At 44.1% G+C, this 17,163-nt stretch overlaps 1 protein-coding gene across 11 annotated transcripts in view; it reads left to right on the top strand.

Moving 5' to 3' along the window:
- Positions 1-17,163, top strand: part of STXBP5 (syntaxin binding protein 5) — a 904,657-nt gene that overhangs the window by 272,349 nt on the left and 615,145 nt on the right. For all 11 annotated transcript variants that reach the window (XM_033939585.1, XM_033939588.1, XM_033939587.1 and 8 more), the window contains exon 5: positions 10,265-10,399. In XM_033939585.1, coding sequence (XP_033795476.1) covers positions 10,265-10,399 — 135 coding nt within the window. The remainder of the gene's footprint in view (positions 1-10,264; positions 10,400-17,163) is intronic.

Raw genomic sequence — 17,163 nt, 5'->3', positions numbered from 1 at the left:
TAGTCTTTAATGTGATTTTCCGTATATTGCTTTAACTGTATTTTTCTTAGCATTGACTGTGTCCAGCGCCCAGGGTGGGTGATACTGACTGACAGTTAAAGTGAATGCAGTGGGCTTTATTTACTAAAACTATGTGGCATGCTCCAATCCAATTATTTTATAATAGGGTGTCAGCAGCTTGCAGATTTGGAACATTTATGGTAATTTTCATTGTGGAAAGGGTTTTATGGATTAGTAGTCAAGGATGGGAAGAGACGTGCTATGATATTTATAATTGAGCTAAGCAAAGATAATTGTCAATGGTGAAAAGCTCCAGAAGCAAAACACAAATGTAAAAGGAATATCTAAATCCACAAAGCCCCATGTGATTTGACATGCTATGAAGGCCTTAGTTTATCATTTCTGAAAACAGGTATAAATTCAGATATATTTGGTAAATTATTATTATTGGAAAATATATTTTGACCCTGCCGTTACTCCTCTGAGCTACATTCAGTTGGCACTAGGTCTGGGATCTGATACCATGAGTATTTATTTGCAACTGCCTTGAGTTTTCACTCTGTCAAAAATTACAAAGACTAGGGGACACTCAATGAAGTTACAGAGAAATACTTTTAAAACCAATAGGAGGAAATATTTTTTCTCTTAACTTAGAGAATAGTTAAGCTCTAGAACGCATTGCCAGAGGTTGTGGTAAGAGCGGATAGCATTGCTGATTTTAAGAAAGGTTTGGACAATTTCCTGGAGGAAAAATCCATAGGCTGTTATTGAGAAAGACATGGGAGAAGCCGCTGCTTGCCCTGGATCGGTAGCATGGAATGTTGCTGCTACTCGTGTTTTGGCCAGGTACTAGGGCCCTGGATTGGCAACTGTGAGAACAGGCTACTGGGCTTGATGGACCATTGGTCTGACCCAGTAAGGCTGTTCTTATGTTTCCTTTATTCTATATCCCCTCCCATATAGCAGGACTGTGGATCCTGCCCCCATAGTCAAGGAGATAACAAATGCTCCTTTGTTCCTCATTAGTGATGTATGTGTCTGCCTAAACACAAAAACATTGATTTCACAGTAGAAATGCAGTGACTCCCCAGAGAAGCCTAAGGTTTAGGAGGTACACTATAAAGAAGAAGCTCAAATCTCCTTGTTAGGTATTTAATTCTGGGTTCCTGTAAGAAGGATCTTCCCTCGATTATCGGAATGTCATTATCTCTATCACTTTTTAGGAAAAATCTGAAAACGTATCTTTTTCAGAGATTCTTAACTGAGGACTGATCTAATTTATTGAACATTTTTCTATTACCTTCATTATTATTTTCTATTATATTCTTTTAAACTTTATTAAACTGGTGCGAGTCCTTGCTGGAATGATCCGGTATATAAGATTAGATTTAGATTAGTTTATGGTTCAAGGAAGAAATTGGAGGATTCTATAGACCGTTTAGCCAGAAGCAGGACTCTGCTTTAGATTCTTGGTAAAAGGGAGTATTCTGTGTTCCTTGGCCCAATGGAGGCTTGATATCAAATATGTGGAGAAAATGGAGTTGCCTTCAGGAGTAGTTCTGATCCCAGGAATTGGAGTTGTGTAGTGAAAAAATATTCTGCATCCATGATAGAGAAAGCAAAGCAGATTCTTGAGAAGAAAACCAATGAAATAAGTGTGGATCTCAAGCCAAAGTATAAGGAAATTGCCATGCCATACCATACCATGTCTGATGCGCTAACCCCCGTAGCGCACCTTGATAAAAGGAGCCCTTAGATTTTTCGAAAGGACACATACCTCAAAGGAGATTGAAACATATCTTCCCGTTAAATACAACTAATTGTCCTCAACCCTAAAAATATTGCAATTACAAAGATGAAATTAGGACTGTGAAAGGACTCCTCACTAAAATAGTGTTTTTAATAAAAAGAAAGGAAATTTACTTACAAACTCAGGCCTAGATTCTCAAAACTTGGCGGTAAAAATTGAAGGGCCGCTGTCACAGAGTCATTCGCTAAAAACCACGCTTGCAAGTGAAGTTGGTGGAGAGTGGCGGAGGCTTTCTAAATTTACATGAGATGAGTCGCTGGTGATAGAGAACACACCATGAAAGAGGTGAAAAGCAACGCCGTAAACACACATCATTTGCATGCCTTTTTGGAGCATAATACAGTATATGTATATGTCATAGGTGCAAGGCACATGCAGTTGTAGTAGTTGGGCGCTTCTGTCGCAAAACAGATAAAAGCCCAATGCTTTCATGGCGGTTTCCATTTTGTGTTGACATTTGGCTCCTGTGGAAGTACACACGCTCAAGAAGCATGCTTTGGTCCCCCCCACCCTCCAAAAACCTATAATTTATGTGAATCTTGTAATTTTTTTTTCCAAGAGCCACGGTCAAAACACATACCAGAAATACGCTTTTCATAGTGCAGGCACAGTACCGGCATCCCCGGAGCAGTTGCTGATTTTTGGTTGCCAAAAGCTGATGCCGTACTTGGAGAATCACTCAGCAATGATGATAAATTGCCCAGAGTGCTTGTTTAAATATTGATTACCTAATTTACATGACAGAATCAGAGACTGCTAGGAAGCTCAGAAAAGACACGGTAAGACGTTTTAATAATTTGCCGCTAAAATACAGGCTTTGTTAAAGGCAACGTTAACTTTTGAGAATCTAGGCCTCAGTACTCATCTGGAAGTAAAGCAGCATTTCTCCCTCAATTCGCCCCCCCTTGACAAAACCGCGCTAATGTTTTTAATCGCTGGTCACAGCAGTATCAGCTCTGAAGCTCATAGAATTCCAGGTGGGCCAGATGGGAGAAGCATTAGGCACCTGGGCCTTTCAGATCCTTTGACCCTTCCCAGGCCCATCATTATGAAGAGGCATGTCTGCCGGTGGGAAGGAGTGGGCATCCCTCCTGCCGGATTGTCATTGAAGGTATGAAGATTGGGGGGGAGGGTATCTGGGGTGTGGTGTCAAGGTTGCAGAGGGTGTTAGGGTGGGGCTTCAGGGATTCTGGGGTGCTACAGTTTGGGGTGGGGTGTCAGGGCTTGCAGAAGGGAGTGGGCATTCCTCCTGCTGATTTTTCTTTTGAAGGTACAAGGGGTGTGTGTGGGGGATGTTGGGGGGGGAGGGGTGTAGGGTGGGAACTTTCTGTGGAAGGGACTAGGGGATCAGTGGCTGTGAAGGAGGGAAAGAGGAATCTTCCTACCAGTTCATCTGATCCTGGCAGGGGAATCCATGATCTGCTGAGCTGGTAGATCTCCCCCAAACCAGCTCAGCTGTTTGGGGATTCCCATGCGATCAGCTGATGACAAGCTGTTCTGATGGGGTAGGACAATTGGGTACCACATCCAAACAGCTTGCTTTTATGCATTTTTCATATGGACTTCTTTATATTTGATAATGTCAAAAAAGTTAGATATATACTAAAGGGTTAATAATCAAAACAAGCGTCTAAGTCCCCTTTTGGCCTAAGTCCGTAAACGCTCAAAGCAGAAGCAGGGAAAGTATCCATAACCAAAACAAACGCCCATGTTTTGATTATGGCCTGCCTCTACTAAACGCCCAGATCACCACTACATCTAAAAGTACACCCCCACGACGTCTACACTTTTTGGCCATAATGAACCAAAAAAACGTCTAAGCCCCAAACATCCAACAGAAGGGTTTTTAGGCGAAGGAGGAGCCAGTCCTTCGCCTAAAAGCTGGATTCTGTAACCGGTGTCTGTCAAAAACAACACCGGTTACAGAAACCCCCCCCCCCCCAACGATCCAGGCAGGAGGGTACCCAAGCCCTCCTGCCATGTCGAACCGCGACCCCCGCCTGACAACATCGGGGCAAGAGGGAGCCCAAGCCCTCTTGCCCCGCCGACTCCCCGACGATATCGGGGCAAGAGGGAGCCCAAGCCCTCTTGCCCCGTGGCAGCCGCGGCACCCCCGATGATCCCCGGTGATCATACCCCCCCTCCCCCCTGCCGAGTACAATCAGGCCAGGAGGTAGCCCAAACCCTCCTGGTCCCGGCGACCACCCCCCCGAGTACGATCGGGCCAGGAGGGAGCCCAAACCCTCCTGGCCCCGGCGACCACCCCCCGAGTATGATCGGGCCAGGAGGGAGCCCAAACCCTCCTGGCCCTGGCGATTCCCCCCACGACTGGAATGGGCCAGGAGGGAGGCCAAGCCCTCCTAGCCCCGGCGACCCCCCCACCCCCACTACATTAATAGCAGAAGGGATCCCAGGCCCCCCTGCCCTCGATGCAACCCCCTCCCCCCAACGATCGCCCCCAGAACCCCCGATCGCCCCCCCTGACGGCCCACGACCCCCCCGTCCGACCCCACGACCCCCCCCACCCCCCTTCCCCGTAGCTCTTAAAGTTGGCCGGACGGACGAGTGCCAAACCCGCTCGTCCGGCAGACAGCTGACTCCAGAATGGGCCCAGATTGGCCCAGCCATCCCAAATCCCCGCCCACAGGTGGGGCCTAAGGTGCCTGGGCCAATCAGAATAGATAGGGCATCTCTCTTGGCGTTTACCTGAACAAACAAGGCCTATCCTCTTATAGCTATGCTGATGACATCACCATCCTCATTCCTTTCGACCAACCAATGCTCTTAATGTCAGACACACTACACAGAACTCTAGCTACATTTACGACTTGGATGGAAGACCACAAACTGAAACTCAACCCAGACAAAACTAAATTCATCCTCCTAGAAAATAACAAAATCCCAACCATAGCCAACTTAGAAATCAACTCTATCAACTACCCTTTGCAAACCACCCTAAAACTTCTAGATATGACTATTGACAAAGGCTGCACCATGCAACCACAAATTAACAAAACAATACAGAAATCTTTCGCAGTTATGAGAAACCTTAGACAAGTCCGAAAATTCTTTGAAAAAACACAATTTCAGCTCCTAGTACAATCTCTAATCCTAAGTATCCTAGACTATTGCAACATCCTCTACCTCCCCTGCCCTGCAATAATGATTAAACAACTACAAACAATTCAGAATACAGCTCTGAGACTCGTCTATTCATTGAAAAAACATGATCACATTACTGAGGCATTCATCAATTCTCATTGGCTTCCAATCCAGGAAAGAATACAATTTAAATTCTACTATATACTATTTAAAACTATAAATGGAGACAGCCCAACCTACCTAAAAGCCTCATCCAAACCACCTCTACCAGGCATAGAAAAACACACACCCCATTCACTTACCCCCCAATCAAAGAAGTAAAACGGAAAAAACTATACAACGGACTACTGGCCACTCAGGCAGCGAAGATAGACAACCAAGTCTCCAACCTATTGACAACAACCCCAGACTACAAGATGTCCAGAAAGGAAATAAAAACTATACTCTTCAAGAAATCCCTTAATAAAGCTTAATACCATGATAAAGCTTAACCCCCCTCTTACCATCCCCTCCCTAACCCCAGATCCTACTTTTTCCTCTCTTGGAAACCTTCTCTGATCTAACGTTGTAACCCTTCTTCCATAACTCTTTTTGTAATCCGCTTTGAACCGAAAGGTAATGGCGGAATAGAAATCTGTAATGTAATGTAATGTAATATTTGTCCTGAACTTGTCCCCCCTCAGCTATAGTCCATGCCCTCTTGTCCGTGTCATATTAGACATTGTAAATAACTGTTGTTCCTGCTCTTTATCACTGCCATGTTGCCACATCATATCCTAGGCTAGAGAAAAAAAGTTGAATGCATGATATCAAGATATTTTGGAGATTGAAATACCCATATGTTATATTATTATACTAGTCTTTAAGCCCATTACATTAACCGGTGCTAGAATAGATGTGTGTGTCTGTCTTTCTTTCTTTCTCTTTCTCTCCTTGGCCGCTTTCTGTCTGTCTGTCTACATACTTGATGTAATAAAAAAATGTTATAAATAAAGAGTTATAAATACCTAAGTGGTGTAAATGCGCATGTGGCGAGTCTCTTTCATTTGAAAGGAAGCTCTGGAAAGAGAGGGCACAGGATGAAGTTAAGAGGTGATAGGCTCAGGAGTAATCTAAGGAAATACTTTTTTACAGAAAAGGTAGTAGATTCATGGAATAGTCTGCCCTTAGAGCTGGTGGAAGCAAATACTGTGACTGAATTCAGGAAAGTATAGGACAGGCCCATAGTACATTACATTACATTACATTAGTGATTTATATTCCGCCTGTGCCTTGCGGTTCTAGGCGGATTACAAATTATAAGAGATCTGGACATTACCGAGAGAATTGCAAAACAAAGGTTATCCAGAGAAATTACATAACAGATTATCTAGAGAAATTACTTAATAGATTATCTAGAGATATTGCATAACCGTGATTCATGTACTTTACATGGTGTGGTAGAGGATTCAATTATAAGAATTACATTTAAGAGAATCAAGTGATAACAGGATATAGTGGAGAATATCAGTACATGCGGGTTACAGACGAGAAGTTACCTAACAATGACGTAAGAAGTTTGTTGGATAGTGAGGTAAATGCTTATTTAGGAATCTGAGTATTTTTGGAGGGAAAGGTTCTAGGAGTTGACTAATGTGATATTCAAGTATCTCTTAGGGAGAGGAGGAGATAGTGGATACTGCAGATGGGCAGCTTGGATGGGCAATTTGGCCTTTACCTACCATCATGTTTCTATCAGGGGGTTATGGTAAAATATGTACCTGGTCCTTTTTATATGAAGTTCACTGTAGTGCAGTGTTCTGTGGCCAGTCTACTAAAAATGACTTGTTTTGTGTGTTTTTGTTTTGGCCGGTTTTTTTTTTCTACAAAAATGTTTTAAAAATAGATGCACATATTAGAAATGGTCTTTTTTGAACATATCTAGAAATTGTCTTTTTTGAAGGAAAAAAAAGACATTTTGCTGTTTTGAAAAAGGCCATTTCTCTACCTGATTTTTGGACACACCTCCAAAAACGTCTAAGCTCGGATTTAGATGTCACATCGAAAATGGCCTTCTATGTCTGTCTCTTCCTTGAAAATTCCAAATCATTTTGCAGTGAACAACCTCTCTCCAAACGTCACTCTGCTAGTGCAGGAACTGCAGGATACCAGCTGACTGAGAGAAATGCCCGGGTGGCCGCACAGACCGAGCAGCACGGGTCCCAATCATCCGTTTCCCCTCCCCCTGTGGAAATCACCTTCAGAGGGGCTTACCCTCGGCAGCTCCTTTCCCACGCCTGACGGAGGCTGCACGGACCGAACAGCCAGGGCCCCGACCATCCGCTTCCCCTCCCCCTCCCCAGCTGGAAATCAACTTCAGAGGCGAAGGGGTGGATTTGAACCTTCCGTTTGCCGCTCCCCCTCCCTCCCCCGCCTCGCTCACTCCTCCATCTGTGGCGCCGCCGCAGAGATGGCAATCCAGGGTGGCCGGGTAATGGCGTACGCCATATGTGGCCACTGAAATAGGAAGGCCGCCGCAGCCTCCCTCCCGATCTGTGCTGTACCTTTTCCGATTGGGGAGAGCTCTTCTTTGCCGGCTCCGGAACGAAGGTGAGCCACGAGTGTGGGGCCGTATCTGCAGCCACGAGGTGGAGAGCAGTGCTTGTCTGGCGCGCATGCGCACTCCTACCGCCACAGCCTGACAGAATAGGGATCAGGGAAGCACGCGGTGAGAGTGCGCATGCGCGCTTAGCGTTTTATTATTATAGATTATCCTGGTATGGTACTATTGTGGTACTGCCTAACCTAGCAGAATCCAGCATAGCATTTCTTAGTTATCTGCAATTTCTACACCTTCCTTACTGAGGTGTTATGTATCTTTATGGTGGCAATCTTTAATGTTACTTATTTTTGGCATAGGAAAGCTGCAATGATTAATGAAAAATAATCACAGAAAAACCTGTTACGTCTCTAGATAGCAAAACTGTTACTTTTCCACTGGATTTTTCTATTAATATTCTCCTTCAATAATACTTTCGTAGAAATTTAAAAATATTGATCTGTACAATCTAGTACCGGTAGATTCGTGTATCTTCAAAAATTTTTTTTTAATCAGATGTTTGTACAGTATGTGGTAGATATTTATAATTGCAACCATGTTACCATGTGGTCTTAGTAGATAGGACCCATTGCATAAAATAGGCTCTGAAGTAAATAACCTGCATTAATGCATGTCAAGCTGGAAGTACATTTTATATATTTAGAAGCATAGTCTAGAGCAGTGTATCACAAACTGTGTGCTGCCCGAAATTCCTGGTGTGTCGCGAGCCGCCTGGCAGGAGGAGAGGCGCAGACTCCGGCTGCCTGTCAACAGGACATGCCTCTCATGGTGAGAGGCCCTGTCTGGAGGGCCTTCACGCATGCACGGACTTTGATGTGACGACATCATGCATGCATGTGACGTCATCTCATCGACGTCCACACACTTCCGGATGCCCTTGAACTGTGGCCACCAGTTTAGAGTGCCGTGGCTCGCAGAGTTTGCAAGACACTGATCTAGGGTGTTTTGTTTTAAATAAAGATCGCAATTGCTTTTAGCAGTATGATCAGGATAGACAGATTTTGGCCTCGATAACTCAAAAAGTTTGTAAAGCTAAAATGTTTTTGAATAATGTGTAGTGTGCTGTAAACCCCCAGGCACACAGTAATGGTGGTGAAAAGATATTATTTACTCTTATAGGATTTTGTTAAATTCCTGGCACCAATCCAAGCCTACTGAAGAACCTTGGGCTACTGCACAGTCTTTAGTATGCGTCGTGGAGTGGTTATGGGGCTCCTTACTGTATGTGTAATAGCTACGAGCAAGCTCTAGAGCAGTGGTCTTTTATTTTCAAGCTTGGGCAACTAATGAGCTGAAGAAGAGTCACCAAATATCTTCCCATGCAGGGTCACGACATTGCTATCAGTGTGCGTCAGTAGCATCCATTCCCACTAGCCCACCTTCAAACTTCATTGTGGGGCTATGTGCATTCCTTTGAGGAGATTTAGCAGGTAATTATTTTAGGAAGCTGCCTAAAAGTAGGTGGCATATACACCCATACATGGTGGTAATCTGGCTGTGCACTATTCCATAAGTAAGTGCATATCTTTGATTGCATGTACTTTGCAGGTGGGCATTTACATAGGCAGAACATCTGACGTAATTGCTTTCAACTATCCACATACTCGCATATATTATGCTAGTATTCTATAAAGATAACTACTGTATTTTCACGCATATAACGTGCGCGTTATACATGTTTTTACAAACCGTGCATAACCTTGCATGTTATACGCGTGTGCGCGTTTTACAAATTTTTTTTTACATAGTTCCCCCCCCGACGTCCGATTCACCCCCCCCCCCCGCAGCACCCGCACCCCCACCCCGAAGGACCGCTCGCACCCCCACAGCCTCCTGACTCCCCCATCCTCATCATGTAGAAGCTCCTACCGGTGTCCTGCTGCTTCCTCTTGGCGGTCCCGGCCCTTCTGTGAGCCCTGCGTCTGCGCTGCTTCGTCTTCCGGCGGTCCCGCCCTTTCTCTGACATCTGATGTCAGAGAAAGGGCGGGACCACCGGAAGACGAAGCAGTGCAGACGCAGGGCTCACAGAAGGGCTGGGACCGCCAAGAGGAAGCAGCAGGACACCGGTAGGAGCTTCTACATGATGAGGGGGGGGGGTTGGGAGGCTGTGGGGGTGCGAGCGGTCCTTCAGGGTGGGGGTACGGGTGCGGGTGGGAGTGCGTGGGAGTGGTCCTTCGGGGTGGGGGTGCGGGTGCGTGCGAGCGGTCCTTCGGGGTGGGGGTGCGAGCAGTCCTGCAGGGGGGTGAATCGGACGTCGGGGGGGGGGCATCAGGCTTTCAGGGTGGGGACAGGACTTCAAGGTGGAGAGGAGAGTCGGGGTGGCCAGAGGAGAGTCGGGGCGGGCAAAAGGAGAGTTGGGCGGCGACGGGAGAGTCGGGGCAGCATGCGCGGTATACGGGTGTGCACGGTATATAAATTTTTTTAACATATATGTTGGTTTCCCGCGCGCTATACCCGTGTGCGCGTTTTACACGGGTGCGTGTTATCTACGTGAAAATACGGTAGTCCTTATTGTCATGGCCTCTAAATAGGTACCCCTACATAGAACTGCAGTGTTTATTATTTCATGGTCTAGCAAAGTTGAACTACATATTTGAAGCTTTATTTAGCTGTCGGTAGATAACTCTCAGACAAAGTTTTCTTTCACTACGCTTTCCTTCTCCTCCTCCACATTGTTGTTGCCTTGTGAAGTGGCTGTAAAATTTAGAAATAAATGTTCTAATTTCTATTTCTGGGTACATTCTGTTTTGCAGGATAACTTTTTGCCATCTACCTTTCCAGAGTAAATGGTTATATCTGGGTACAGAAAGAGGAAATATACATATCGTAAATGTGGAGTCCTTCACACTCTCAGGCTATGTCATCATGTGGAATAAAGCCATTGAACTGTGAGTTTTCTCTTTAAAATATTGTGACTAATTACTCATCTTTCTATGTTCATTAGTGTTAATTAGAAAAGTATTGTCCTGTTGCTTAGAGCAGCCCTCAATCAATACTAGTAACACAGTAAATGATAACAGATAAAGTCCAATGTGGCCCATTCACTCAGCCCAGCAAACAGTGAGGGTGGTAACTACCACTCAGTGCTTCCTTATTCCCATCATGCCCTCATTTTAAGTGGAGAATGTAGGCGTTGGCATCCTTCATTCCTTACATGCCAAGTAGGTGCTCTGCTACTTGATCTCCAGTATACTGTTTCAGAAACGTTTAGTAAATCAGGAGTATATATCTTATATGCTGAAAAAACTTGTGAACCCCATAGGATGGTCTTTATTTTAGCACAGTTTATATTGAAAGCATGATTAAGTCCTAATCTAAAGCCTAATAAGAGAGAGAAAATAAAAAAGCAGGCATCTGCTCAGAGACTATATGGAGGGGACTGCTCACATAGCTAATTTCTTGGTTTGTGACCAGGGCCAGGACAGACAATTGCTGGGAGTCTGTAAGCAGTTTTTTTTTTTTGTACAAACTGCACTCTCCACTTGGTTAATAAGTCAGACCACTCCAGTACTGGTGTTCTGAACCAATTAATTCATTTATAGCAGAGGCAGTCACTTTGGTGGAGACAGTAAACAGTATTTATAAAGTCACTCTTCCTCCCGTGTAGTCTTTCTCTGAGGACAAGCAGGCATAATATTCTTACATGTAAGTGACATCATCCATAGAACCTGATGTGGACGCTGCCAAGTACACCGTCACTTTAAATCTTTATTTTGAAACAAAATCACCCAAAATACAGGAATATATTAATAAATAAACAAATAAACCCCCCAAATGCCTTGTTTGTATACATTTGCTTTAGAGACTACCATAAAGCAATGTACACAAATTTGTATGTTTACACCACAATCCTGATAAACTGGATAAAGATGCAGTGTAAATGTTAATGAGGATCCTCGGTTCACAGTGTTGGTTATGAAATCACTTGACCCCCTCCATAGAGGCAGTGGTATGGACCTCAACTCAAACGGGTATGGTCACTTAGAACAGTGTTTCTCAACTTCTTCAAGCCAAGTACCCCCTAAATCAGAGGTCTCAAAGTCCCTCCTTGAGGGCCGCAATCCAGTTGGGTTTTCAGGATTTCCCCAATGACTATGCATGAGATCTATGTGCATGCACTGCTTTCAATGCATAGTCATTGGGGAAATCCTGAAAACCCGACTGGATTGCGGCCCTCATGGAGGGACTTAGATCCCTGCCCTAAGTTTAACAAATATCAACCAAGTACTCCCACCCAAGACCTGCCCAGGCTCTGCCCCAGACCCCACCCCCATAATAATAGTACTAATTGTAATGCAATTTCTTCCATCCATTTTTCATATGCATACAATAATAATAATAATAATAATAATAATAACTTTATTCTTGTATACCGCAATACCATGGAAGTTCTATGCGGTTAACAATAGAAGAGACTGTACATTTACAGCGAAGTTACATTTACAGCGTTGTTACATTTACAGCGATGTTACATAAATGGCAGTGAAAATTAACAGCGAAGTTACATACATTTACAGTGAAGTTACATATTACAGCGTTTTTACAATTACAGCGATGTTGCATATATGGCAGTGAAAAGGCATGTGCTAAGAAGAGGCTGTACATTTACAGCGATGTTACAAATTATAACGGTGTTACATTTACAACGTTGTTGAATATAAGGCCGTGAAAAGGCATATGCTATGGAGGCCTGAGGGGCCTTTAGATCAAAACTGAGATTGGGTAAGAGGGTCATATCGAGGTAGGGAGGGAGCAGGGAAGGAGGGAAGGCAGAGTTAGCGGAATTTGTCGAAGAGGAAGGTTTTTAGTGACTTCCTGAACAGGTGATAAGGCGGGGAGTTGGAGATGAGGTCAGTTAGGCAATTGTTCCATTTGCCCGCTTGGAATGCTAGGGTTCTATCAATGAATCTCTTATAGAGACAGCCTTTTAGGGAGGGAAAGGTGAATAAATGAGTGTTTCGTGTGCGAGAGGGGCCTGCTATTTCAAGATGCTCAGACAGGTAGATTGGGGAGGAGCCAGTTAGGGTTTTGAAACAAAGGCAGGCGAACTTAAAGATGATCCTTGCCTCAACTGGGAGCCAGTGGAGTTTGGTGTAGTAGGGGCTGACATGGTCATATTTTTTGAGATCGTAAATGAGGCGGACGGCTGCATTTTGGACTATTCTTAGACGTTTGATGGTGTTTTTATAGGTTCCGAGGTAAATAATGTTGCAGTAGTCTAATATGCTTAGCACCAGAGATTGAACGAGTAGTCGGAAGGCTTGGTGGTCGAAGTAACGTTTGATGGTGCGCAGTTTCCAGAGGGTGCAGAAACATTTTTTCACCTGGGCACTGGTATGGTCATCGAAGGTTAGAGTGCGGTCCAGGATGACTCCAAGGATTTTTATGGTGGGTAGGATAGGGTAATCTAGTCCATTCAGTTTGAGGGAGGTGTTTGTTAATTTATGGTTTGGACTCGCTAGGAAAATTTTGGTTTTTTCAGGGTTCAGTTTTAATTTGAATTTGGAGGTCCATATTTCTAACTTGGTGAGGATAGAAGAGATGAGTTGTTCCATTTCTAGAGTGAGTGAGGTGATGGGAATAATGATGGTGATGTCGTCTGCATATATGAACGATTTTAGGTTTGAGTTGGCTAGGGATCGTGCCAGAGGGGACAGGTAAATATTGAATAGGGAGGGGGAAAGAGGAGAGCCTTGTGGGACTCCACAAGGGTTACGCCAGTGGTGGGAGAAGGCTCCATTACTATGGACCTGGTAGGTACGGTTAGTTAGGAAACCTGTGAACCAGTTTATTACTTGGCCAGAGATGCCGATGGAGTCAAGGCACCAGAGCATAATGTCGTGGTCGACTAGGTCGAAGGCACTGCTCAGATCGAATTGGAGTATCAGGGCGCTTTTGCCCAGTGAGAACAGGTGGAGGAGGTAACTTGTCAGGGCAGTTAAGATTGTTTCTGTGCTATGGTTTTGTCTGAAACCGGACTGGGAGTCGTGAAGAATGTTGTACTTGTCAAGGTATTTCGTGAGGTCGTTGTTGACAAGGCCTTCCATGAGTTTTTGGAAGAGTGGTATGTTGGCGATGGGTCTGTAGTTGGTGATGGAAGAGATTGGTTCCTTGGGGTGTTTAGGGATAGGGGAGATGAGGATGTGGCCAAGTTCAGTCGGGAAGTGTCCAGTGGATAGGCATAGAGATACCCAGTTGAATAGTTCTGCTTTGAATGAGGGGGGGGGCGGATTTCATGATGGTGGGAGGACAGGTGTCTAATAGGCAGTTGGAGTTGGCGTATTTAGAATAAAGTTTGAGGAATAGATTCCAGTCAGGATTTTCAAAGGAGGTCCAGGTCATGTCGGCTCTTGAACCTTCAGTATCTGTTGTAGGTAGGTTGGGTGGAGGTTCGGGGCTGGGAGTTATAAGAGACAGTTTAAGAGTTTGGATTTTGTTGGCGAAGTGGTCGGCTAGAGTGGTAGCGGAGGGCGGGAGGACGGAGATGGGGCGTTTGTGAGAGTCTATATCGAGTAGAGAGTTAACTAGTCTAAAAAGTGCTTTACTGTTTAGAGAAGGGGAGTTTATTAGTTGGGAGTAGTATTTACTGCGCTTATCGATGATCAGTTTTTTGTATTCTTTGACTTTTAGTCGCCAGGTGAGTCTGTCTAAGTCAGTCCCTGATTTACACCAGATTCTTTCATGTTTCCGAACTTCTCGTTTTATGGTCAGGAGGTCCGCGTCAAACCAGCTGTTTGAGGGGCGAAGTGTTTTCGAGCGAAGTCTAATATAATCTTAATACATAATGGTAACCACAAAATAAAAAAAACACAAAGCACATGGTACGCAGAAAAAAAAATCATAATTATTATTTATATTTTGGGGGTTTTTCAAAGAGGTAAAGGCAGATGACTTTAAAATATGCAATGTCACCTCAGTAACAACTATAGAAAAATAGACAAATATAGTGCGAAATATAGACATCATTTTTAACCACTGCCCACCAGCACCATGCCCAATATTCCTCCACCTTGCATCTCCTTCAATCTGTTCCTCTGTTCCCTCTCCACCACCATATCCAACATTTCTCCTTTTCATCCTTCTCTCCCCAAGCATCTCTATCTCTCTCCTCTCTCTGTCTATGCTCAATTTTCCTCTTTCTTCCTTTCCCCATGTGCACCATGTCTTTCCCTCACTTCACACCTATATCCAACAATTCTCTTTTCCTATTCCCTCACCCACTGACAGCATCTCTTTCCCTCCCTTCCCAACCCCCAGTCCGTGCAGCATATGTCCTTCCCTTATTCCCAACTATAGTCCCCACTCCTCTCAGTTGGATCCAACCTCTCTCCAGTTCCCAATTTCCCCACCTACCAGCTCCCTATCGCAGTATTTTAAAATCTTCGGGCAGCTGGAGGCACAACGAAGCCAGCCTCCCACCATCTGCCTGCCTTGGAAGTTTTCTTTCTGCAGCATTCTGCGTAAGCAGACAGTAGGAGGTTGGCTTCGTTGCGCCTCTGGCTGCCCAAAGATTTTAAAATACAGCGGCGGGAAGTTGGTAGGTGGGAGAATCGGGAGGAGAGATCACCGGAGGCAGCTTAGGTGGAGGCAGGCAATATCCGGGCGGCACGTACCCCCAACAAGCGGCTCACGTACTCCTAAGGGTACACTTAATGAGTGTTGTGAAACACTGACATAGAACATCCTAGAACCTCTTGTATAATAGTGAAGACATGAAAATTACCACTAAATCAAATTTCTCCACTGCTTGCAAGTTCATAAGTGAGTAAAAAAACCCAAACAATAGTCTCAAAGTTTCACAATCCACTACAATATTGTACATGAATGGTCAAGGAAACACTGACTTTGTCTTGACAGCCTAGAACCAGCTTGTCCTTTCACCAAGTCAGTTTGGGCAGTTTTGTGGCCTCTTTTGCAAAGGCGCGCTAGTGGCTGTGCTGTGCTAATGGCCCCGAAGCCCATAGAGATTTAAAGGGCTTCGGGGCTGTTGCCACGCAGCAGCTGCTAGCGCGGCTTTGTAAAAGAGGCCGTTAGTGTTCCCTGGTACTATGATGCTGTGGCAGTGGCGTGGAATCAAGATCTTGCCTCCTCTGAACAAATAACCGGTGATTTATTTAAAAATTTATATACCGCATAAAAACTATGTGGTTTACAAAATATTACATGCATACATATTAAAAATACTAAAACATGTTTTGACAGAACAAACACAATAAAACATTAACAGTATCATTATTAAAACATTTTTTCAAATTCATCCAACAAGATGGAAAGACAAAATCCCATAAAAACATTTACAGGATGGTAAGGCTTCAGCAGCAAATAACATTAGCACATGAAGGCATTAACATATATAATTGTGTTTTCAACATTTTCTTAAAATTCAATCTCCCATCACAGAATACCAGGCAGCGCATTCCAAAGTTTGGCACATGCTACAGGCAGCATTTGTGCCCCAATCTTAACATGAGAGACTAACATCTTACCCTCCAAATTCAACTTCATACCATTTTCAGATCTCAAACATTTTCTGGGTTGATAGATTTCAAAGAACTCCTTTAGTGCCCTTGGGGAAACGTGATATAAGATTTGCGGTATGATTGAGAGAATCTTAAACTGTACTCTCTGCTGCATAGGTAACCAGTGCGTTGTTTCAACCCTGGGGTTCTATGAGTCATTCTTGAAACACCAGTAATCAATCTTGCTGCAGAGTTAACTAACATCTGCAGTGCCCTCATCTTCACTTTAGTAACTCCCAAATAAAGAGAATTGCAGTAATCCACTCTACTTAGTATTACTGCTTGCACCACACTACGGAAATCATAAGCTGGTAGCAAAGGTTTTAATCTATATAACAATTGCAATTACATATATCCTATCCAAATCGTTTTCAATATTTGTTTTTCCATAGTCAAACAACTATCCAAACATACTCCCAATACCGTCATCTCTTTTTTAACAAACAGTTTCTCACCTATCACATCGACACTTTCTAATTCAAAGTGATGGCTTGCGTCTTCTTATGAAACATCTCCCGCGATTGACTCGCTCTGTGGTTCTGCAAGAACAGCATTACAAATTCCTGTTACATCTTTACATTTACCCTTACAGGGCTTATGTTGCAGGGTCATGCCAGCTGTCCAAAGTGCTATTCAATGCCAGGTGGTCTATTTCATATGTTCTGGTCCTGTGACAGATTGCAGACCTTTTGGTCTTTTGTTGGTCTTCATCTACAGACGATCATGCAGAGAAGAGTTCCTCTGCGGGCGAATGTTATCCTTTTTTCTCAAATTTCTTCTTTGGGATTGTCTAAGGGTAATTCTATGTTATTGGCTAGGAAATGCATAATTTTACTGTGGTGGCAGGCAGAGGTACTTACTGTTACTATGTGGAAAAATGAACTATTTACTTTGTTAAAATATGAATATTTGGACATAAAAATATAAGAATTGCTGCTGCTGGGTTAGACCAATGGTCCATCCTGCCTAGCAGTCCACTCACGGGGTGGCCCCAAGGTCAAGACCAGTGCTCCAAATGAGTCCAATCTCACCAGTTTAGCATGAACTTGTCCAATTTTGTCTTGAAACCCTGGAGGGTGTTTTCCCCTATAACAGACTCCGGAAGAGCACTCCAGTTTTCTACCACTCTCTGG

This window comes from Geotrypetes seraphini, chromosome 3 (genome assembly GCF_902459505.1).
Source record: "Geotrypetes seraphini chromosome 3, aGeoSer1.1, whole genome shotgun sequence".
NCBI classification, from domain to species: Eukaryota; Metazoa; Chordata; class Amphibia; order Gymnophiona; family Dermophiidae; genus Geotrypetes; species Geotrypetes seraphini.
The sequence above is the reverse complement of the archived record's forward strand: the minus strand, read 5'-3'. Positions and strand labels throughout refer to the sequence as shown.